Source organism: Aspergillus novofumigatus (genome assembly GCF_002847465.1).
Source record: "Aspergillus novofumigatus IBT 16806 chromosome Unknown P174scaffold_4, whole genome shotgun sequence".
Lineage (NCBI taxonomy): Eukaryota > Fungi > Ascomycota > Eurotiomycetes > Eurotiales > Aspergillaceae > Aspergillus > Aspergillus novofumigatus.
Window position 1 is genome coordinate 553,344 of NW_020194277.1, and position 22,919 is coordinate 576,262.

General features: G+C 51.9%; 8 protein-coding genes across 8 annotated transcripts; 5 read left to right on the forward strand and 3 right to left on the reverse strand.

Annotated features, from left to right (window-relative positions):
- Positions 1 to 431: 431 nt before the first annotated feature.
- P174DRAFT_420272 (ABC-F family ATP-binding cassette domain-containing protein) lies at positions 432 to 2,966 on the forward strand (the record flags this gene model as incomplete). The annotated part of the gene is made up of 7 exons (XM_024824857.1): positions 432 to 503; positions 557 to 755; positions 815 to 1,018; positions 1,069 to 1,261; positions 1,308 to 1,407; positions 1,459 to 2,553; positions 2,604 to 2,966. The coding sequence occupies 7 exons, from the start codon at positions 432 to 434 to the stop codon at positions 2,964 to 2,966; spliced, it is 2,226 nt and encodes a 741-aa protein (XP_024682281.1).
- A 276-nt stretch (positions 2,967 to 3,242) lies between these two features.
- Positions 3,243 to 6,180, forward strand: P174DRAFT_450658 (uncharacterized protein). The gene is made up of 8 exons (XM_024828957.1): positions 3,243 to 3,509; positions 3,557 to 4,458; positions 4,507 to 4,576; positions 4,624 to 4,712; positions 4,762 to 4,940; positions 4,992 to 5,164; positions 5,214 to 5,856; positions 5,919 to 6,180. Exons 1-8 carry the CDS (start codon positions 3,426 to 3,428, stop codon positions 5,984 to 5,986), a joined length of 2,208 nt encoding a protein of 735 aa, XP_024682282.1. The 5' UTR covers positions 3,243 to 3,425; the 3' UTR covers positions 5,987 to 6,180.
- A 306-nt stretch (positions 6,181 to 6,486) lies between these two features.
- P174DRAFT_484215 (endo-beta-1,2-glucanase) lies at positions 6,487 to 8,666 on the reverse strand (the record flags this gene model as incomplete). Its single annotated transcript, XM_024830758.1, has 8 exons — positions 8,115 to 8,666; positions 7,815 to 8,065; positions 7,642 to 7,765; positions 7,324 to 7,591; positions 7,207 to 7,276; positions 6,888 to 7,159; positions 6,665 to 6,837; positions 6,487 to 6,597 (listed from the first exon to the last, which is right to left on the reverse strand). The coding sequence occupies exons 1-8, from the start codon at positions 8,403 to 8,405 to the stop codon at positions 6,487 to 6,489; spliced, it is 1,560 nt and encodes a 519-aa protein (XP_024682283.1). The 5' UTR covers positions 8,406 to 8,666.
- A 168-nt stretch (positions 8,667 to 8,834) lies between these two features.
- On the forward strand, positions 8,835 to 10,929 carry P174DRAFT_503547 (transcription factor domain-containing protein; the record flags this gene model as incomplete). The annotated part of the gene is made up of 3 exons (XM_024831170.1): positions 8,835 to 8,894; positions 8,975 to 10,591; positions 10,646 to 10,929. 3 exons carry the CDS (start codon positions 8,835 to 8,837, stop codon positions 10,805 to 10,807), a joined length of 1,839 nt encoding a protein of 612 aa, XP_024682284.1. The 3' UTR covers positions 10,808 to 10,929.
- On the reverse strand, positions 10,923 to 12,649 carry P174DRAFT_388511 (glycoside hydrolase family 1 protein; the record flags this gene model as incomplete). The annotated part of the gene is made up of 4 exons (XM_024823410.1): positions 12,041 to 12,649; positions 11,706 to 11,992; positions 11,156 to 11,652; positions 10,923 to 11,104 (listed from the first exon to the last, which is right to left on the reverse strand). The coding sequence occupies exons 1-4, from the start codon at positions 12,572 to 12,574 to the stop codon at positions 10,923 to 10,925; spliced, it is 1,500 nt and encodes a 499-aa protein (XP_024682285.1). The 5' UTR covers positions 12,575 to 12,649.
- A 355-nt stretch (positions 12,650 to 13,004) lies between these two features.
- Positions 13,005 to 14,751, forward strand: P174DRAFT_388513 (putative MFS hexose transporter). Its single transcript, XM_024823411.1, has 2 exons — positions 13,005 to 13,246; positions 13,296 to 14,751. The coding sequence occupies exons 1-2, from the start codon at positions 13,094 to 13,096 to the stop codon at positions 14,682 to 14,684; spliced, it is 1,542 nt and encodes a 513-aa protein (XP_024682286.1). The 5' UTR covers positions 13,005 to 13,093; the 3' UTR covers positions 14,685 to 14,751.
- Positions 14,752 to 15,022: 271 nt separating this feature from the next.
- P174DRAFT_459846 (molybdopterin cofactor biosynthetic protein) lies at positions 15,023 to 17,288 on the forward strand (the record flags this gene model as incomplete). The annotated part of the gene is made up of 3 exons (XM_024829812.1): positions 15,023 to 16,337; positions 16,490 to 17,214; positions 17,244 to 17,288. The coding sequence occupies 3 exons, from the start codon at positions 15,023 to 15,025 to the stop codon at positions 17,286 to 17,288; spliced, it is 2,085 nt and encodes a 694-aa protein (XP_024682287.1).
- A 1,377-nt stretch (positions 17,289 to 18,665) lies between these two features.
- P174DRAFT_459847 (uncharacterized protein) lies at positions 18,666 to 22,358 on the reverse strand (the record flags this gene model as incomplete). The annotated part of the gene is made up of 8 exons (XM_024829813.1): positions 18,666 to 18,981; positions 19,249 to 19,348; positions 19,382 to 19,549; positions 19,571 to 19,679; positions 19,701 to 20,756; positions 20,815 to 21,760; positions 21,782 to 21,960; positions 22,023 to 22,358. The coding sequence occupies 8 exons, from the start codon at positions 22,356 to 22,358 to the stop codon at positions 18,666 to 18,668; spliced, it is 3,210 nt and encodes a 1,069-aa protein (XP_024682288.1).
- Between the last annotated feature and the right edge of the window lie 561 nt (positions 22,359 to 22,919).

Genomic DNA, 22,919 nt, shown 5'->3' on the forward strand with positions numbered 1-22,919 from the left:
ATCAAAATGACTCACATTAACTGATCCATCCCACTATATATATCGACTCAATCCACAGGGTTCACCACAATCATCAATGAGATCAAATTCCTCAGGCAGACCTGATCGCCGCTATACCCCTTTCGGACCCCGCTCTGCGCTTCTCACGAGTCTGGACGCTCATCGTGACTCAGTGTAGTGCAACGTAGGGAATCATCATGTAAATCTTTTCCGAGAAGTCGTATTGAATGAGCTTGTGGCCGAGGTTATGTTGACATAGGGTGTGTCGTGGCTATTCAATACTAATATCGTGCATTGCACTGGCGTTGGCGTTAACAAGAGGAGAGCATGTTTAACTATATACAATCAAGGCATTATCAACCAAAGATTCTTTTGCGTACACCCTGTAGAACAAGAATACTTCCGTCGCGACTGCATCCAGTATCTACAGAATGACACCCTCCATCATAGCAACCTGCAAACAGACCCGATTCCATCTACTCCACGATCAGCCCGCGCAGGAGGTATGTATACATACACCCATATTATGACAGGAAACGCGCTAATACAATCCCAGATCGACGTAGAAGGTCTCACCATCGCAGTCACATCCTCACAGGCCGACTCGGTGGACGACGGTGACTCCAAAGCAAAGAAATCGAAATCAAAATCGAAATCCAAGGCCGAGGCGCGGGAGCTCATCGTTGACGCTCACTTGCGGCTCAAGTCGGGGGTGCATTATGGTCTGATTGGGCGAAATGGGACGGGGAAGTCGAGTATGTTGATTAAGAGTCCACCTAAGTCTTGAGTACCTAGCATGCTGATGATGATGGAGCGCTACTCCGCGCTATGGCCGATAAACTGGTTCCTGGGATTCCGCATCCAACGCGCATCGCGATCCTGCAGCAGACTGAGACAGAGGGCGAAGTGCGGACGTTCCAGTGCGAGGAGGAGGATCGCAATAGGCGGGATCTTCCCGTTTTGGAATATGTCATGAGCAGCGATCGGTTCCGCAATGAGGTTGTGCGGAAGATGGATGGTAAGGCAGTAGCCGTTTATTGCAAGGGGAAAGATCTAACGATTGTGAAGTACTGTCGAAGAGCTTCGAAACGGATGATCCGGTGGCACCTGTGCGGGCGATCCGGAAAGTCCGCCACGATGAGATTGAGAAGCAGCTGTTCCTTGCGCAGAAGAATGCCAGCCTCAAGAGCGGTGCAAGGGGGTTGCAAGCTCGGAAGGATTTGAAGGCGGCTGAGGCGAGATACCAGGCTTCGAAGGGGCTGTGAGTTGTCCTCTGGAGGCGCGGAAGTCCACTAATTCGGTGGTAGGGTCGAGCAGCCTGATCAGCCTATTGATGCGGAGTCGCTCAAGGCTGAGACACAGGCGGCGATGGATACTTTGCAGGAATTACAGGCTCAATTCGAAGTCGTGAGTGCCCTAAACTAGGTTCAGATGATGCCGAATACTAAGCATGGGCAGATGAAACTGGTTGATATTGAGAAGCAAGCTCGGCAGATCCTCACCGGACTGAGCTTCGACGAAGCAATGCTCAGCAAACCCTTCCTGACTTTATCTGGGGGCTGGCGCATGCGTTGCCTGTTGGCCAGCGTCCTCATCCGGAACCCGGATATCATGATCCTAGACGAACCGACGAACTTCCTGGATCTGCTTGGGGTCGTCTGGCTGGAGAATTACCTACAGCGGCTACGAGACTCGTCCCAGACGACCATCGTGCTAGTATCTCACGACCGAGACTTTGTCAATGCGGTCTGCGAGGAGATCGTCATACTGCGCGACCAGAAACTCACCTACTTCAGAGGAAACCTGTCCGCCTACGAGAAAGACTTTGAAGCGCAGAAACTCTACTGGGGCCGCATGAAGGAGGCACAAGAGCGCCAGATCGCGCACATGGAAGCGACGATTCGGGAGAACATCAAGCTGGGGAAGAAGACCAACGACGACAATAAGCTGCGCATGGCCAAGTCCCGGCAGAAGAAAGTCGACGACCGCATGGGCATTCAAGTGAGCGCTAATGGCGGCCGTTTCAAACTGAACAGGGACCTGGTGGGCTACCATCTCACCGCGCGAGCTGAGATTGAAGTACCAACGGACGAAAAAGGCGCATCGATTCTCCTGCCCGATGCCAGTGACCTGCGCTTCCCGGGTCCGCTGCTCTCGGCCGAAGGGGTGGGTTTCCGATACAAGCGGGATGCACCGCCTATACTGAACGGGATCGAGCTGGTGATGCACATGGGCGACCGGGTCGGAATCATGGGACTCAATGGCTCTGGAAAATCTACACTCATCCGCCTGCTGACGGGCAATCTACAGCCGACGCAGGGGAAGATATCCACCCACTCCAGGCTGAAGCTGGGATACTATGCGCAGCATTCGATCGAGGAGCTCCAGGAACAAGGTCGAGCCGATCCTACGCTGACCGCGTTAGGTTTCATGACCAAGGAGATCAATAGCGTGCTTAGCGAGGGTGAGATCCGTGGTTTGCTGTCGTCACTGGGTCTGCAGGGCAGAGTAGTCTCGGACGTGCCCATTGCACGCTTATCCGGAGGTCAACTGGTGAGTTTTGTAAGTCTGAGTAGCGATCTGCAGCTGTTGACATACTTCAGGTCCGTCTGGCAATTGCTAAGGTAATCTGGAACGCACCTCATTTGCTGGTTCTCGATGAAATCACGACACATCTGGATTTCCATACAGTCACGGCTCTTGCGACCGCGCTGTCTTCGTTCAACGGCGCAATCCTCCTGGTATCTCACGATCGTTTCTTGGTCCGGTCCGTCATTGAAGGGAAACGAGATGACGAGCATAATCTGGATGAAGAATTTGAAGGGGTAGACGAAGAAGTCGAAGAGCAGAGTCGAAGAAGGTCGGTCTATGTGATGAAGGGCGGCAAGCTCATCGAGCAGCCCAACGGGGTGGAGCAGTTTGAACAGAGTTTGGTGAAGAGGGTCAAGAAGATGCTTTCACAATAGGCTAGACGATGTTTGGGTACTGACGATCGATAATAATATCATCACTGGAGACGAAAGTCACATAACTATGCAAGAACCTAGGAATGCCTGAGGCCGAATCTGATGTTCACTTAAAGGATAATTATCGGAAACTGACAGACGGTAAATACCCCAAATGCCCCAGAATCCAGTGCTTCCTTATTCCCGTTTCCCCGATTCCCCGCCGTGGCGACCGTATAGAGTTAAGATCAAGCATGCCGTGGCTGGACAGGTCCAATCTTATTGTACGGGGGCCACCTCCACTGACGGCATAGCTCTTTTCCTCCTGCCATATTTGGCCTCCTTGACGATCTCGATGAAATCAAACGTGGACAAACTATACCTTCTCCAGTGAGGACGAAAAAAGATATAAGGAGCCCTTTTCCTGGTGATGCACGAACATACTGGCGAGTCGCGACCCTCCATCAGTGATTTGCCACCATGAAGCGATTATTGTTGGCAGCTCTTTCTGCCTTTCAGGCACTGACTGTCTTGGCCAGTCCTCTGAGCGAGAGGACTTCAGATGTAAGTACGATGCATAGCTGCTCACCTACTCCTGCTGACGAGTGAAGACACCCAAATCATGCAGTGAACAGCCGGCCACACTTGCACTGAGCAGCGGTCCTTATGACAATCACTTTTATTCCGACTGCAATGTTGCCGCTCAAGTTGTTGTCACTAGCCCACTACCTGACAGCAATCTGAGCTTGATCGGGCCTCGGCTGATTGTAGCCTGGCCGGCGGGCAACAGCGGCATCTGCACCTACTTTGCTCCTGAGAACAGAGTCAACGGCACCCTTGGTATTTCGGTCGTCAACTCTACCGTGGGAATCCCACTGTCCCTCAATTACACGGCTAAAGAGCCAAACCCAGGGGTCGGGGTGCAAGGCACGCTCCGCTTCAACTCGTCTGCGGTGTTGACCGTCCCCATTCTGGGCAGTATTCGCACGATCCGGGATTTCGTTGAGGGTCCAAGCCTCCTGCAGCCTAAGATCCAAGATGCTATCCAGTTCATCAGCTCTCCTGATGGAAGCGTGATGCTCCAGCGTCTGTGGCTGGACAACGTTACCACGAGCGCAATCAAGTTTACTCCTGTCAACAGCACATCCAAGGCCACCGTCTCCGGCAGGACGGTCAGATTTGAGGCGGGTGATTATGTCTTTTCGGCAGAGATTGACTATCCGCAGCTGACCCAGCTGCCTCCGGCCGACGTGATAAACAATGCCTCTGCAGACCTTGTGTCTAAAATGCCCGTTCAGACCACTGCACTCTCGTTTCTCTCCTACTCGGAGAAACTTCTTGCTGGTGCATGGCGCTTTCTGACCTACTTTGGACGGGATCTGATGATAAGTGCCTTGCTTATGGATCCCGTCATGAGCTACGGCAATGCCAGTGCCATGGAGGCGGTTCTAGGCTCCGTTTGTGAGCGCATCAACGCCACCGATGGCAGTACCTGCCATGAAGAGACTATCGGGTAGGTGCGAGTCTTGGATTGAGGATATATCAACTGACGCCCAGCTAGTGACTACGCGACCTGGCTGCATCTGCAGGAAAATGTCACCAGTACCGCGATGGTCTGCGACTACAAGATGGTGGGTCTGCACGACTACTCTTAGAAGAAAATGCTGACCCTGAACAGGTAGATACAGACTTTTATCTCGCGCCTCTCATGCAAAGCTATTTTCTGAATAATCCTGTCGGCCGAACCAGGTGGCAGGCATTCTCGAGGTTTGTTTCTTGCTTATATAGTGTTCGATCATCCTACTGACGCATGTAGCACCCCTGCTGGTGCCATCAATGCCGCAAATAAGAATCACACTTGGGGTCAGTTGGCGCTTCGTACCGCCGAGAAGATCATGAATCAGGCTGCGTTGTTCGCGCACAATCCTCGCAAAGAGAACCTGGTCCATTTGACGCCCGGTCAGATCGTTGGCGAATGGAGAGATAGCACATACGGTATGCCACCTTTAAGAGAGCCAATCAGTTCCTCCTTCTAAGTCACTGCAGGAATCGGAGGCGGCCGAATCCCGTATGATGTAAACACAGCCTTGATGCCTGCTGCCCTGCGCGCCATCGCAGCTTTATCCCGGGCCGGCATCTTTCCTGGCTGTAACAACTGGGCCCGGAGGGCGGACACATACGCGAAGATATGGGAAGATGAGACTCTCCATTTCTTTGAGGTAAGACCGGCAGAGAAATACTTCGCCGACGGAAGATTAACAGAAGTAGATCACCGTCCCCGCCGAAACAGCCAAACAACGTCTTACTTCCTACGTTCAAGCCGGCTACTTCCCCGGCCCCAGCGAAGGAGAGTCAATCGACTCCGATGTCGTATTCCATGCCCTCGCCCTCGACGGGTACAACAACCTCTCCCAAGTCCAAGTCATGAACTCGGACGACTGCTTCCGCCACTTCCTCCTCAACACCACCAACCAGCCGCAGCTCACCTCCTTCATCAACCAGACCGCCACCAACATCCGCCGCACATTCCCTGCCGGTCTCAACACCCCCGTCGGCATGCTCATCGCCAACCCCGCCTTCGGCCCCAACGAAGTCTACGCCCGCAACTGGACAACAGGCGCCTACCACGGCACGGTCGTCTGGTCCTGGCAACTCGCAATGATGGCCAAGGGCCTAGAACGACAACTCGGCCGCTGCAACGCGGGCCAGCAGCACGCGCGGCCAGACTTTTGCGCCGACAAGACTGTGTATAACAACCTTAGGACAGCGTATAATACCCTCTGGGACGGGATCGAGGCGAATAAGGCGCTGTTGAGCGAGGAGGTCTGGTCGTTTGTCTACAGTGATGGAAAATTCACTCCTGCGCCGCTGGGGAATATCCCTCCTCCTCCGGGCGTGGGTGCGCAGACTGGTGAGCCTTGACCCCAATCCTCCCTGTCTCAAGCTAGGTATTAGTGCTAATGATCCCGACAGAATCGGACATTGTCCAGTTATGGTCCTTGACGTTCCTGGCTGTCACCAGGAATCAGGCTTTTCGGTGATTGGCCCGTTTGAGAAACCTGGGCTCCTTGCATATATGCAGAGATATGGGACTTTTTTGTGCATGTTCAAAATGTATTATAAGACTCGTCTCCCGTGCGGTGGTGTACATGGCTAGTTCGAGTGATTGGCTCCGCACAAACAAGGGCGATCTACCTGAAATACTACATAATCATGCTCAGATATCATTCCCGGCATGCACTTTTTGGTACAGTCACTCATTGTTGAGGCTTTCTTTCCGGGGGAGCGTAGGGCGCACGCACCAAGTCATGCAGGATGGTCTATAGGGAATCTATTGAAGAAAATCGATATACACAAGAATACGGGAGAATTGTCCTGATCCGCTCAATTGAGAATTTGCCAGACCTTCTCCGATACGGTATCGAATGTCTGTTCCAGGAAGTAAGTGGAGGGTAGGATAAGATTGAAGCACTACGTAATCAGACTGAAGATAAACGTATGAAATGCTGAAAATATACATTCAGTTCTGAATATCCTGCTACTAATCACACAGCGTAAAGTCGTCCAGACCTGCATCCGGGACGGTTTCTTCAGGAAGACAGAAGTCGACGTGTTCGCCTTTGAGGTTGGTGAAGACGGCGGCGTATGCTTTCTGCAAAACTTAGTACACTGATCCTATTAAAAGGGGATATGGCATGTTGAAAGGGGACCTGGCATACCTCGGCGTAAGTGATAAATTCCTCATAAATACCATCGGCCTTCATCCTCTGACGGACAAGATCGGTGACTCCGCCGAGGAGGGCATTCACTGTTGTTACTTTGCTGTCCCAGGTAAGGAGAGCCGAGACGCCCTTTCCGTCGACGCGGGTGGATTCGGTACTACCGTAGGGGTCTATGGCATTATCAGTATTGATCCAGAGGTAGGAGTTGGAGAGAGGCTACTTTGCATCTTCTTGGCAATTGCCATGTTCCTCCACCAGGCAAGACCGACTCCCTTGTCGAAAAGGACAGTTGGGAACACGCTGTACGGGGTGATGACGTCTAGCTCCTGCTGCGGGAGAAAGGAGACGGAAGGGATGCCGGCGTTGGAGATGTACCCGGTCACGTCGCCGGTAGCTGGGTCGGTGATATTGTTGATAGATGCGAACATGCCGGGGGTCTTGGTGACGACCGAGTTGCAGGTTCGGACTCGTTCGGCGTTTTTAAAGACACGGCTTTGATCGTTAGTTTCATTGTTATGCGAGGATGAATACTGACATACCGAATAATGTCGACGTCGTAGTAGGGCATTTCCATGACCTTCCATTGCTCGTGGCTTGAGAACCAGTAACCTGTCATCCATGAGCGTGATTTCCTTTGCCAGCTTCGACGGACGTACCCTTTTGCACAGTAATGGGTCCTAGGTGACCCATATGGTAGTCAACGCTCTGCAGCATGGGCTGCTTTACAGCCCAGAGCTGTTCTACGTCTGCATCGGACAGACCACCGAAGAACTGGAGCCAGAAAGTAAACAGCTCACCCTCGTAAGGATCGTTGAGTCGACCACTGCCTTCGCAGGAGTATCCTTGGTCGGGATGATCCACAGGCAGTGACTGGTCCTTGATGGTCGTTACGGCGCACACTTGACCTTTGCCCTCATGGAAGATCTTGAGAAAGTTAGTTAGGAGAGAATTACACGAGTGCAGGAAGTGCTTACCTTGGCTCCAGTGGTTTTGGTGTAATCCATCCACTTCTGCCACTGGCTGGCCAGTTTGGCATAAGACGGCTTTCCAGTGTTTTCCAACGCTTGCACAAAGGCATAAACGGCCCAGAGAAGCTCACTTTGAGAAGTCAGTTAAACGGACACAGCAGCCTTGGAATCGAAAATACCCATTGTCCAGTCCAGGAACGCGATTGTTCCAGTCCCAAGTCGGCGTGAGGTCCTGGCCCGTGGAAGTGAACCAAGGAAGATAACCTCCAAACCCAGGAAACGTCTCATTGAATCTCAAGTAAGTTTGCAGCTTCTTTTCCATAATCGAGGCAGCAAGCTGTGGCGCAGCTGACGGATCTCGGGGTGAAAGAAAACGAGCGGCTTCCGGCGAACCAGCAACAGCATGCGCATACAGCATTATTTGGAGCGACTGTTCCAACGAGTTAGAATTGACAATAGCAAGCCTGAAGACGACTGACCTCTTTACTGGCGGCGCTGAAAGGATGCTTCACTGTTCTTTCGCCAGTGATAAAGTCGATGTTGGTCCCGTCGTAGGACATCCCATTATCCGAGTTGTACGAGACATTGTTCTGGTGGAATTTACCCTCCCAGTACAACAAATCGTTAATGAAGTTGCTGGGATCCTTCAAGACTTCCTTCTGTGTGTATTGGCGAGCAAACCGGCAGGATGGTTTGCTCGGTTTTTGAGGCAGAGCATCTGCGAAGGCAGCCCACGTCAGAGCAAGATATGAAAGCTTGCTCACACGCATACTGAGGTTAAAGATATCAGATTGTGGGAACGCTTGAGGATTGATCGCATGTTGAAACTGGATGCGATATCCGTCATTTTATATATATACATGAAGCAGCCGTCAGGTTGGTGCTTCATATTTGGCTGCATAACCTGCGTTCTGCAACCCCGCAAACTCCCCACACTTTATTTTGTTGCATCGGTAATTTCTGTAATCCCCTGGGCGCAGATCAACGGCAAAGTAGTTAGACTGTGAATTTGACTGTCCAGCTAGATAACATCTGTCGTACGGAGGGAGTAGTGTCGGAGAAATGTCTAGTGCAAATCTCCGCTTCACGGCGAAACTCAGAGACGGTGCACGTGGTCTCCGCTCTCCGCTCGATCTGCTTCCTTAATTTCTCCAATTCTCCTGCTCTTTGTTGTCCACTCACTCTCTTATTGTCCGAATATGTCTGCGACCCGCCCGTCCACCAGGGCCTGTGATCGCTGCAGACGGAGGAAAGCCAAGGTAATCATGATTACTCAAGCTGCATTAGCAGACTGGCCCCATTGCGATCTATCGGACTAACTCACATAAACTGTCCACAGTGTGACGGAGAAGCAGCATTATCCACTTGCACAAGCTGTCGACGGGCTGGAGAGCATTGCACTTTTAACTTACCCGTTGCGAGACGGGGGCCTAAGAGCAACAAAGCAAGACGACATGCACCGCTGTCCGCCGATGCTGATGGCCAGAATATCACTCTATCAAGCTCACTCCACACGGGACAACCTGCCGCAACTCTGCAATTCTCCGCTGTCTCCCCTACGCCGGGCCCCGTCGTCTCTCTCGATCCCCGCACTCCGAGACCGAGCTCTCTGACAAGCTCGCCCTCTTGGAATACCGGCCTGGTGGACCCGGCACTGTCGCCTCCGGAAGAGCAGCCATCTCTGTCCTCGTTGCAGCGATGGCATCAATTGGCCCGTGCCCTTCACTTGCGCGACCCTGCAGCAGATCTGGAGCAGACGGTGAATCGGTGCTTTGACCTGTTTTTTGAATACTTGTTTCCCCTGATTCCACTAGTGCATGAGCCCAGTCTACGTGACGGCTTGCGTTTCTTTGTATCCCAAGCAGCTAGATCAGGCATTGGCGTCACAGGCCCGGAGCTGTGGTCATCTTTCGTTCGCGGCAATCCTATAGGTGCGGACAGTATCCTCGACCGGGCAAATAGCTTGAAATATCCGGAACTCTGGCCCGATTCAACCTTCACCCTGATCACGGCCGTCTGCGCAGAAGCGGCATTTCTCTTGCCCAAGGACATTTTCCCGGAGGGCGAGAGGATCGCGGACTTATTCCTCAAGGCGTCTCGGAGTTGTTTGCACAGCTACCTTGAGGAAGATCTGGAGTACCCCAATGCGAACTCTGTGGCTATCCGCTACTTCCACTCCAACTGCCTCCATGCAGCCGGCAAGCCTCGATTTTCATGGCACATTTTCGGGGAAGCCACTCGACTGGCGCAGGTCATGCAGATGCACGATGAGATGTCACTGCAGAATCTGTCCGCGGTGGAGGCAGAGCTCCGCCGACGTGCATTCTGGATCGTTTACATCGGAGATAAGTCAGCAGCAATCCTTAACAATCGTCCAATCACCATTCACAAGTTCTCGTTCGACACTGGCATTACCACGGCGTACCCTTCTGGCATCGAGGATGGCACAGGAGTTTCCCCTGCCTGTGCCGAACCGGATTTGTCCACGCGAAGGAGCTTCATTGCGGGCTTCAACGCAAATCTACGTCTATGGCAGACAGCTTCAGACCTCATCCTCGAGATGCGACTCCTGGAAAGCCAGAAGGAGGTAGGGATGCTCACTCCACGATTATTGACCGTCGAAGAACGCCATAGGTTGGGCAACCTGTATGTCTCCTTCATCACGTCGCTGGACAAGCTGCCAGAGTATTTACAAACCGACACTCTACTAGCATCAACCAACAACAACAGTAGTCATCGCCGAAAGCAGTACGTGATCCAGTGGGCGAATCTCAATGTCTCCCTTCACTGCTTGAGGTTGGTCATCGATCAGAAGCTGGAAGATCTGGGCTACTACGCGTCGGGAGTCGAACATCCCGATATGTCATTACTGAGGAAGACGGAAATAGCCCGCGACATGCTGCGAGTGATCCGAGAAGCGCCCTTTTGGTCGCTACAGGTAAATGGGGAGCCATGCGTATGTTTCTGATTGCTTACGTAAATCTGCTGCATTTTGCTAAAAGGCCCGCAGGTTGAGAAAATAAGGCTCATTGGCGCCAGTCTGCTGGAGATAATAGACCAATATGAGGCTTCTCCGCTGTCGATCCGAGCACGCAACGACCTTTCGATCCTTCTGGACATCCTCACTCGCCTGGATTCTAAAGCCTCAGACACCCTTAGAAGGCCTTCGTGAGGCTACAATATCAGAACCAAAAAGACTTCTGTCGTATCTTGATGCCTCTGAACGATATATCGACGCCATACGAGTGGCTGGGAGTTGCATGACCCTCTAAGTCATATCATCACGCTCACAACTCCGCTCGGAGCACTTCAGGAGCTGGCACGGTCTGTCTCTGTCCTTTAGGGCTGATACCCATTCGCTCTTCGAAAATGCGTTTCAGCAGCAGAGCAGATTTCTTAGGCGTTCTCTTCAGAGTCTGATAATCGGTGAATGTCACGCCGAATCGTGGTCCATAACCATCGGACCATTCTGCGAGGTACGGTCAGCCGATAGTCTCTTCAAGTATAGTCAGGAGCTCACCTAAATTATCCAACAATGACCATGCAAAGTAGCCTCCGATATCAGCACCATCTTGACTGATGGACAGGCCCACAGCCTCTAAATGATCCTCAAAATACCGGATTCGATACATGTCATTGACGGACTCCTCGCATGTCATCCGATCCTCTCCAGGACATGGACATCCGTTCTCGGTGATGAAGATTGGCTTTCCGTACAGGCGATAAACTCTGGTGAGGTGCTTGCGAAACTTGTCTGGACACGAGCGGAGCCAATGGATACCGCTTGGTTTGCCGATCGACATCCCCTCACTATTCTCCTGTAACTCATCTACATTGCCGATATAGTCCGTCTCGGAAGCCGGTTGATCGCGATGGCGAGCAAACTGGGATGTATAGTAGTTCATCCCGTAGAAATCACTCTCGGCTTCGCGAAGGAGTGCAAAATCAGAGGGGGTAAACTTGGGCAGGCGGTCTCCAAGTTGCTGGCGCATGCAGACTGGGTAGTCTCGTGCCAGACTGCAATGGCTGTTAGCTGGGACCTATGCGTCAGAATCAAGCAAGGTACTGACAAGATGGGATTGGCGAACCAGCCAATGTGGAATTCCATGCGACGCTCTGCAGCAGCGTGATCCCGCTCATCTTGGACGTTCCAAGGCTCATAGTAGTCCCCATTCAACGAAATCCCAATCTTGCCTTTTTGCACGGACCGGAACTCTCTGTTGTACAAGATAGCGGCGCGGGCATGGCTCATGATCAGTGCTTTCCCGACAATCCAAGGCTCAGTCGCGGTGTCGCCCTCGGTCGATTGCGGATTGATACTGCTTCTTCCAGGAGCATTGCCACCGGTTGCGTATCCCTGCCCAGTTCAGCTAACAATTTCGACCTTGAAGTGAAGGAGACTTACGAAAATGGACACAATCCATGGCTCGTTGATGGTAATCCAATTCTTGACTCGGTCACCGAACCGCTCATAGCAGACCCTTGCGTACCGCTCAAAATCTCTCTGTGATTCCTCCACATTCAACCAGCCCCCGTATCTATCATGCAGCGCCTGCGGCAGGTCCCAATGATACAGGGTAACCCATGGCGTGATGCCTCTTGCCAGCAGTGAATCAATGAGCTTATTGTAAAATGCGACGCCGGCTTCGTTTACTGGGTCCTCCCGACCTCCTAAAGGAATTATACGCGACCAGGAAATAGAGAACCTGTACTCTTTTGCACCGTATCGTGTGAGTAGGTCAAAGTCCTCCTCGTACCGATGATAGTGGTCACAGGCGACATCGCCGTTGGCACCCTTGGTCCGCGAGGGCTCCAAGTGACAGAAGGTATCCCAGATGGACTTTCCTCGTCCATCTTCATCAACAGCACCTTCTATCTGGTAGGCGGCTGTTGCGAAGCCCCAGGTAAAGTGAGGGGGAAGAGGCGTAGGAGACGGCATGACTGATTAAGTGGAGGAATCAAGGAACGCACAGAGGGACGATGGCTCAGAAAGGTTATGAGCGCCACAATTGCTGTCGAGCAAGAGAATTAACTTATACTTTGATATTTCGGTCAGCAATATCTCACGGCGGAGTATCTTCCACGACGGCGGGGCCGCGGGGCAGCAGAGCAGACGATGATCGTCGGCGAAATACTCCATAGATCAAGGTGTGATTTCTCCGTTGGATATCCCCTGATATTTCGCCGAAATCTAAACTTTCCCCAGCAGAAGTGGAGTTCCCCACGGGGAGAAATCCGTCGTGATAATTCTTTTCTTGGTCTTCCAGAATCAGACGACACCAATCTGGATTGTGGCTTGCATAGTTATGACTCCGGGATGACTTCTGGTCTGATGGCCATTCTATAAGAGGATGCGAACAAGTCCTGCATTTTTGAGCCGATCTACGCTGGTGCACCAACTTGTGCATCTTCTTATATAGTATCCTATCCTCTGAGAGACGCAAGCGGTCTCCGTACGATGGCTCCCGCTGCTGCGCATGCTGCCGATGGCATCTTATCGCCAATTGATCTGAAGTCCATTCCCTCCTTCTGGCGTCGGAAGAATGGTGTTTTACTCTACTTCCTGCTTACCTCGTCCCTCCTGGCGAGTGCAGCTTTAGGAATTGATGGGGTGAGGCTTTCTCTCCCCGTTTTTACAGCACCACTAACATGGACTACAGTCGATGACGAACGGCATGCAGGTCTTGCAATCCTGGCAAGATAGGTTCGGCCACCCGACCGGTTCCAGATTGGGGTTCTTTGGTGCGGCCAACGCGATTGGAGGGGTCATTCCTTTTATCTTTCTCAGCTGGATTGGGGATAAGTTCGGGCGACGTCTTCCTACAGCTTTGGGATCGGTGGTCATCATCGTCGGGGTCCTCATTGAGTTTTTTGCCACCTCTTTGAACATGTACATTGGTGGAAAGATTGTGCTGGGCGTGGGCTCCTCGCTCATCCAGATGGGTGCCCCAGTGCTGGTGACTGAGCTGTCCCATCCCAAGGAAAGAGTTCAGATCACCACTTTCTACAATACCTCCATCGTTCTGGGCTATGTGATCGGTGCCTGGGCGACTTTTGGATGCTACCGCATCAACAGTCAATGGTCGTGGAGACTGCCCACCCTGGTCCAGGTCATACCATCGGCCTATCAATTCTGCCTCATCTGGTTTTGCCCGGAATCCCCTCGATGGCTGATTGCCAAGGGTCGGCTGCAGGAAGCTCGCGCGATCTTGGTCAAATATCACGGAGAATGTGATCCCAACTCCGAGCTAGTTGATTTCGAGTGCGCAGAGATTCAGCAGGCTATTGCAAAGGAAGCGGAGAACAACATGACGTGGAAGGACTTTTTCTCCTCCGTGCCCAATCTCAAGCGGATCTTCCTCTGCTTTGCTACTGCAGTCTTCAGTCAGAGTTCTGGCAACCTTCTCGTGTCAAACTATCTGACGCAGATCCTGAAGGACACTGGCTTGAAGACCGAGTTTGAGATAACCCTGGTGAACGGCATGGTCACCTTGTGGCAGTACATTGTCGCGATCACTGTGACCTTGATCATTGACCGATTCAAGCGGCGCTTCTTCTTCCTCACCGGCTCCGGAGGCGTGCTGGTCACATTCATCGTGTGGACCATTGCGGCGCAGCGCTACCTGGAAACCAGCTCACTGGCCGCGGGACGACTCGTGCTCGCCTGTATCTTTGTTTTCCAAGCATTTTACACCCTTGCCTGGACCAATTTGATCGTAACGTATCCCTTGGAGATCGTGACATACCGGATGCGCGCGAAGACGTGGGCCTTTGTCTTGCTGACGATCCAGGTGTCATCCATCTTTGGCGGGTATGTCAATCCCATTGGGCTGAAGAATATCGGCTGGAAGTTTTACATCTATTACTGCGTATGGGTGGCCATCATCTTCGCCCTCGTGTATTTCTTCTTCGTGGAGACTGCTGGGCCGACGTTGGAGGAGTTGGCGTACCTTTTCGAGGGTCAGGACGAGAAGATGCAGCTGGCGCGGAAAATTGAGGAGATTAAGCAGGATGTTCATGTATCAGAGCATGTCGAAAAGCTTGCTTAGGGCCTGTAGGAATTCATCTTATCATATTATTACCTAACCATTCCTCTCATCACAGTGGCAATACCCCTCGAGGGGAAGACAGCGCGAGATCAAGGCTGATGGATAGGGCGTGATATCATACCGCAGTACTCCGTAATTCTGCGAATAATAATGGCGGTGACTAATCTTGCTACAGCGGGGGTCGCCGATTCCGCGGAGTTGGGAGTCACTCTGCTTGTTCCTTGATAACAACCCACAATGCAACCTTGCTTTGAACTTCTTCGAGGCTTTTCCCCGTCCTAAATGCAGGACACAACTTTTCCATCAAAGTCTTCCTTGCGCAGAAACCTCTGCTGAGGATGAGTGAAGCTCTCCTGGGCATGCGGGGAGTCGCCTTTCGGCTCTCCCCGCGCAGTTATCGCCGGCTAGTACCAAAGGTTCGTCTACACAGCAGAATTGCCACGGCAGCTGTAGACCCATCGACAACAAGCCACGACACAACGTACCCTCTTAATTCTTCCTCACCCTCCTCGCCGTCCGCAAAATGGACCGCCCTCCGATCCGCAAGACCCTTCTCCGACTTCCTCACCGACACCTTCAACCGCCAACATGACTACCTCCGCATCAGCGTCACCGAACGCTGCAACCTGCGCTGTCTATACTGCATGCCTGAAGAAGGCGTCCCGCTCTCTCCACCGGCGCACCTCCTCACCACCCCGGAAATCGTGTACCTGTCGTCCCTGTTTGTCTCGCAGGGCGTAACCAAGATCCGGCTGACGGGTGGCGAGCCGACAGTCCGCAAGGACATCGTCCCCCTTATGCGGTCGATCGGCGAGCTGCGGCGGAACGGGCTGCGGGAGCTGTGTCTGACGACGAACGGGATCTCGTTGCACCGGAAGCTGGAAGATATGGTCGAGGCGGGGCTAACGGGCGTGAATCTGAGTTTGGACACGCTGGACCCGTTCCAGTTCCAGATTATGACACGGAGAAAAGGGTTTGAGGCGGTAATGAAGAGCATCGAGCGGATTCTGGAGTTGAATCGGGCTGGTGCGGGGATCACGTTGAAGATCAACTGCGTAATTATGCGGGGGATGAACGACCGGGAGATTCTTCCGTTTGTGGAGCTGGGGCGGGACAGTCCCATCGAGGTGCGGTTTATCGAGTACATGCCCTTTGACGGGAATAAGTGGAGCCAGGGCAAGATGGTTTCGTACCAGGAGATGCTGGCCGTGATTCGGGAGAAGTACCCGTCTCTGGAGAAGGTGGTCGGGCACAAGAACGATACCAGCAAGACGTATCGGATCCCTGGCTTCCAGGGCCGGGTTGGGTTTATCACGAGTATGACGCATAATTTCTGCGGCACCTGCAATCGGCTGCGCATCACTAGCGACGGGAACCTGAAAGTCTGTCTGTTCGGCAATACGGAGGTGTCGCTGCGTGATATCATTCGGAAGGAAAATGACGGCCAGCCGATAGATGAGACTGCACTAAAAGAACTTCGGCTCCTTGAGACTGCGGAAGCGGCCGCTCGCATCCAGGACGAGGGTGGGGAGGTCAATCAGAGAGAGCGAGAGCTCCTTGATCTGATCGGGATGGCGGTTAAGCGCAAAAAGGCCAAACACGCCGGCATGGGTGAATTGAAGAATATGAAGAATCGGCCGATGATACTTATTGGTGGGTAGGCGCGACTGTTCTTTTCATACTTTCATATACCCGTCTGCAGATTAACGTACATTCTGGCGTTTTGACTTTCTGACTTGATTACGATGTGACATGATGTATTGATTTGGATATATAAGAATGGTCTGGTACCACCATGCTGATAGGAGGCTTAGATAGTGAATATCATGAATATCTCAGAAGTACGACACCCAGAATACCTCCAGCCAATATCCCCCTTCATCTCCTGCATACTCCGCCGTTCAAACTCCAGGCTCGGCACTATCACAAGCGTAGCAATAGCAACCCCGATTCTCGTCCCGAACACAACCCGGAAACAGCTCCAGCAGCTCCAGCAGCTCCAGCATCATCACCGTCCCTCCCAACAACCTCCGACCCAGACCTCCCGCACCTCACTCCCTCCCAAACAGTCCACATGACCCAAATCACCGAAAAACCCATCACAGCCCGATCCGCAACAGCAAGCTGCCTGGTCCACTTCTCCAACGCACGACCACACGAGCTCCTCCGCAAGGGCCTCACCAAGAAAGGCGACGTGTTCAGCGTCGCCCGCATCGCGGGGATCATGGCCGCTAAGAAAACGCCGGATATCATCCCGCTGTGCCATCCGAGTATCGGGATTACGGGGGTGGAGGTTGACGTTAAGCTTGTTGATCCTGATCCTGCTCCTGGACCTGGTTCTCTGCCAAGTTCGCAAGCAAGCTCAGGGACGGGGAAGAGGATGAAGCACGGGGCGATGCGGGTGGTTGCAACGGTTAGTTGTTCAGGCCGGACGGGTGTGGAAATGGAGGCGATGACGGCGACGGTGGGGGCTGCGTTGACGGTGTATGATATGTTGAAGGCTGTGGATAAGGGGATGGTGATTGGGGAGGTGCAGTTGTTGGAGAAGAAGGGGGGAAGAGCGGGCATTGGGTGCGGGTTGAACAAGTTAAAGAGGAGCCTTGATTGGAGCTTTTACGCTTATAGCTTTAGCATAAGCTGGTGCTTATTATCAACTCGTCTTCCACTGTGTGGTTTGGACTGGTCTAATACATTGTACGGGGGTATGGTATACTCCATCCCTAAGCAGCTATCCATGATAATGGACGAAGTCTCCTAGGCGGGTTGTATTTATTTGTTACCTTTTCCCTCCAATGGTTAAACAGCTTGTTCTTTTGAGGACCCCTCAAGGATGCGGTCTTGCGTTGTATGTGACCTGGTAGGGGCCAATTCTCCGACCTCGTTCTTCTATGGCACCTGAAGCCCTGATTCTGAATAATAACATGAGTCATGACAAGCCTCGCACAAAACTATGCAACTACCTAATTAGGTTTAGGCGGGTGTAGCTGGGAAGGCCGCCCTTTCATATAACCTAACTTCTAACCCTATATGCAAGTGCATCATTCAGCCGCTTGGGCATGTTACATAAACCTACCAAAAATCCTTCTGGAGGATAATGTTAAATCATCCTCCACGGATCACAGCTCAAATAGCTCTTAATCTATGCCTCTAACCACCTATGTTTCAAATATATTATATGATCTTGAATGATGAGCTTATCTGACCCCAGATTGCCCGCGCTGCTGGCTGCAACCCACTAACTATTACTTTAGTATATCACCGATATGGACCTGTTTGGGAGTGTGAAAGCGGTGCCAAATAAGGGAGGAAGGCCATGGAGCCTCACTGCTTCAGAAGAAATAAAGCAGCATGTCCTGTCCCCATCTCTTGGATGTTCTCTTGGATGTTAGGGAGGAAGTAGAGACTGGGGAATGTTTCAGGGATCGGTACAGGCCATGGAATGATTAGATAGTCTGCTGCAAATTGACCTTGACAAGATGACCTACTTCAGTCGTCGCACGCTCTCTATCGCGGGTCTGGTTACTATTTTTGCTGCTTTTGCTCCTCGTCGGCCTTATCTCTATCCCGGCTTGTTCATCCGCGCTGTTTTGGGCCACTGGTCTATGCTCTTTATCTATACATCTATCTATATTTCCGCCGTCGGACCTGCATGCTCCTCCGTAATCTCGGAAAGACCCTACATGTTGAATGTGGACGCTTGGAACTGACGTGGCAAATCTGGGATTTTCTGGGGCGCCCTTTGCGCCTGCTGTCTGGTATGGGCGTGTGCGGGATTGGACATCTAGTTGAGCGAGGTTTGCATACGAGGGAGTTCCCTATCGCTGGGATGGTGTTGGTTGAAGGGGATGGCCGGGGAAACTTAAAGGAAGGTTCGCTTGTTAGGATGAGTTTGAGGTCTTCTTATCGATTGATTGATACTGCCGTTGGTATTGTTGGATGGTGTTTCACTTTTAGGAGCCTACTTAGGTAGTGAACAGGCTATTACAATGGCGATATACAATCCGCAAACTCAAAGATAATCACCCGACCCAACCCATGTGCAAGAGCAATCATCTGGTCTTGGACTAGATACGCCCGGTGTCGGTATTCCAACGGTAGCTGGAGGAGTCTTCTACCATTCCACGTAATCCAGGACATATCACCATCCAGGCCGTATCCAACCCGTTTCGCTTCTCTATACTGGCGGGCAGTCAACTCCATGACGTCGTTCGCGTTCGCTTTTGGGGCCTGTGCGGGAGTCTGGTTCAATGCAATTGCGATGCCGCCAAATATAGTGAAGAGGTTTGAACCGTCTTCGCTAAAGCTCAAGCGTGAAGGCACCATTTCAACCAAAATGGTGTCTTGCAGAACTCCAGTTTCTACATTATATACCATGATTCTACTGGAACGAGGGGAAAAGCCGCAGGCCAGGTAACGCCCGTCATGACTGAATGCAACTGACACGCATATTCTCTTGCGGTCTGGCTCGCCTTGTAGCTCGCTTTGTAGCTCGCCTGTCTCTGCGTTCCATATGCGAACAACGGCCTTATAGGAGCCTGATGCAAGTAACAGTCCGTTTTGAGACCAGGCAACCTCACAAGGCCGGTAGGTCTCTATGGTTCTCTCCAAAACCCCGGTATATAGGTCCCAGATCCGTATCGTATTGTCCGTAGATCCAGACGCAACTCTCCTTCCATCAGGCGAGAATACAGACGCACGTACATGGCCGGAGTGGCCAGTAAAAATATGTATTGTATCGCCCGTTTGGGCATCCCAAATTATAATCGTCGAATCCTTAGACCCAGTTGCTATGAGCTTTCCATCGGCGGAAAATTCCACGCGGTTGGTTAGGGATGTATGTCCTGTTAGTGTGCGTACTAGCAGCCCTGTTGCTCGGTCCCATAGACCAACTGCACAGTCTTCCGACCCAGTTGCTAGCCACTTTCCACAAGGCGACGCGGTGATTGACCCAACCGGCGATGTGTGACCTGCCAGGGTCCCCTGCGATACTTGAATCTCAGTATCCCATATACGCACTGTCGCCTGGGAGGCAATTGCAAGTCTGCGCCCGTCACCAGAGAAAGCGACGGACTGTACCCATTCGCCTGCCTCCAATGTTTGAAGTAGTGACCATGACCCAGTTTCAACATTCCATATTTGAACAATTCCATCCCAGAATCCCACGGCCAAGCGTTGCCCGGTCGGGGAAAAGTCCACAGATGATACCCGTATGACGCCTCGCTGGAACGTTTCCTGAAGCTGTCCGTGGTGGACATCCCATATTTGTAGCGTCTCGCCGGCGGCGGCGGCCACGAATTTCCCGTCAGGAGAAAAAGATATAGACCAGACGCCCGAATCAGGTGTCAGTATGTGCCTCAGAGCTCCTGTGTTCGCGTCCCACGTTCGGATTGTACCATCATACCCACACGACGCAACCTGGGAGTGCCCCGAAACCTCAACACATGTCACCGCGGCGGTATGGCCTTCAAGGATTCGGAGGAGTTTTCCGGTCTGCACATCCCATATGCGTACTGAGTTGTCGTGTGAGCCAGAAATCAACATCTTGTCGTCACGGGAGAATGCCACCGAGTTCACACTGTCTCCATGGCCCTTCAAGGTCTTCATTACCTGCCCTTTGTGATGGCTCCAGACTAGGATCGTGTCCACCGAACCGGAGGCTAGTAAAGTGCCATCGCGCGAGAAAGCCACCGAGCACACGGGTCCATTATCGCCCTCCAAAACCCGTTGAACTGCCTTTGTTTTTGCGTTCCATATCAGGATTCTTATATCACTGGTACCCGATGCCACGAACTGCCCATCCGGAGAGAATGCGACGGACGTCGGAATGGTTGCATCCCCGTTTAGTATATGAACGTGCAACTTCCAATCTGAATCCATAAGTGGTGCCTTTTTGATCCACGAGGGTGCTTGGTCTTCAAACAGGGCCTTGACTTGACTTGACGAAGGGCTGAGGACCAAGGCGGAAATGTACACTTGTAGTGGTGCGTTCCCGATGACATATTGATGATAATCGACAAAATGCTTTGCATCCGTAACAATTGAGAGAAGCTGAGCGGAATCACGAGGTATTTTCTGCGGAGAGTTATTTTGTCTGTACCTGCGATACAAAGTCACAAGGACTGCAACTTACTGTAAGAGACTGTTCCAATTTTGCTAGCATATCCACTGCATTTGTTATACTCCGTAGCAGACTGAGAGCCTCTAGCCAATGGAGCAGATGTTTCTGGAAAAATGCACTGACTGCGCCATTATCGCATAGGCCCAAGCTCTGTTGAGTATATGAGTCGAGCTCACAGAGGTGATCGATCCAATAGGTACATGCGTATCGAACGTATCGAAGCGGATCTGGAACAGGAGTTTCAATCTCTTCTACAGTGCAGCCGGGGTCATGTAGATCCCAAATATCCCGACACAATGTATTCGACATGTCCTCCAACGCGCGCGAAACAATGCCTGATTGGATAACTGCGTCGCCATTTGGGAACACCTCCTTGTATCCATGAGTAGTAAGGTAATCTTTGGCTGATTGATGGACAAAATAGATCATTCCTTTGCGGACAACTACAAAGTTGCCACATAATCCAACAATCTCCTCTAGAGATGCTTGATCTTCAGCAAGTTCCGGTTCAAGACCAGCCAGAAGACCGAGCTCGGTCAGATATAGTGGCCGCAGGGCAAGTGTGATAGACCCGAGGATACGTCGGCAATAATCAAACGTCTCCGGTGATTCTTTCTTTAGCTGATGTATTTCCCCCATCATTCGTTGATATAAAGGCTCCAAACCTGAGGGGAACGATTTCAAGACGGACAATGTCTTCCAGAGAAGGGTTTTCTGTAGTTGCTGGCAGACCAGAGCCACCCAGAGAAACGTGCCATCCGCATGAAGTTGGAGATAATCTTTTACTTCTTGCTGGAGCTTCGGACTGTATCTTTTCCGCTGGGTAAGTTCTGTTATCTTGTAGTCAATATAAGCTTTCACCACAGTCTTTACATTCTCCAGCGCATTTTCATCGAGGTCTAGCTCGGTGCAGCAGCCGCCGACGCCTAGGAGACTCCTAATCTCGTCTCTGGGTCGACTGGACACAAGGCACCGCAACCGTGACGACAAGGCATGTTCTGTAATGAGCTTGAGTAATGGTTGCAAATCCGTCTGACACTCGTCCAGTGCGTCAATGATAAAATAGACCTTGGGGAGGTTTGGGTGATTGAGCATTCTGGCCAAAATCCTCGACAACGCAAAGAATGCATTGGAGTCTTCAAATAGCAATCGTCCCGGCTGTCGTAGTCTGAGCGGATATACGGTATAAGAGTTCGTTCCTGTAAAGCAAGTTGATAGACGAGACCTCGGAGTATAGCTGTTGCTGTATTGAGTTTCGGGTCGGTATTCTGGCAGAGAAAGAAGGACACTAGGCCGCTGTCCTGTGCCGTTCGCAGCATGTCCTGAGTAATGCCTATCAAAAGCATCGTCTTGCCCTTTCCCGGCCCGCCTTTGATCCAATACAGGCCAGATCCATCTCCGTCTCTCCAATCGATAAAATCCTGACGCTCAAGCATCCAAGCACACGAGCCCTCAAGTAGCCAGCCCTTGGTTTGTTCAATACGTGCGATGTCATCTCTGGGGTCTGTCAGACAAAGGTCCTTCAGCAACCTGTTGTCCTCTTCCCTGTCTTTCATCCCCTTCTGCAGCTTGGTCTGATCCTGAAGTGCTTGATCGAGGTTTGAGAGAAGTTGCGTCTCTTGATTTTGAGCAAAACTGACCAGCTGCTCCAGATGGGAGTTTATCTGTTGGGTATTGTAGTCGGCAGAATCCTGCTGAACTGTTTTTTCAGCGGTCTGGATCGCCTTCAAGTTGCCGGCCCAGTCATTGAGCTTGATCATGTCCTGGAGGTAGTTAACAACGCAATTCCGATAGAGAGAACAGACACTCTTCATGAGGTACGATAGGAGGAGCTTGTAGAGATCGATCAATCGACCCTCCAACTTGGAACGCAGGCCTGCAGACAAGCCCCCATCCACTGTGTTCTCCCTGAGCAGTAGTTCCGACAGCTCGCAATACCAAGCCATCCGCGCAGCGACATAACTGATTCCCTCCCGATTCGCGGTAGTTTCCGTAGTCGGGTTAACAAGTATCTATTCGTGGATTAGCGAATGTTCCCCAGAGAGGATGCCACCTAGAGATACAGAAAACTCACCTGTAAAGCAAAGGAAACCCCTACCCAGGCAAGAGCTGCTTGG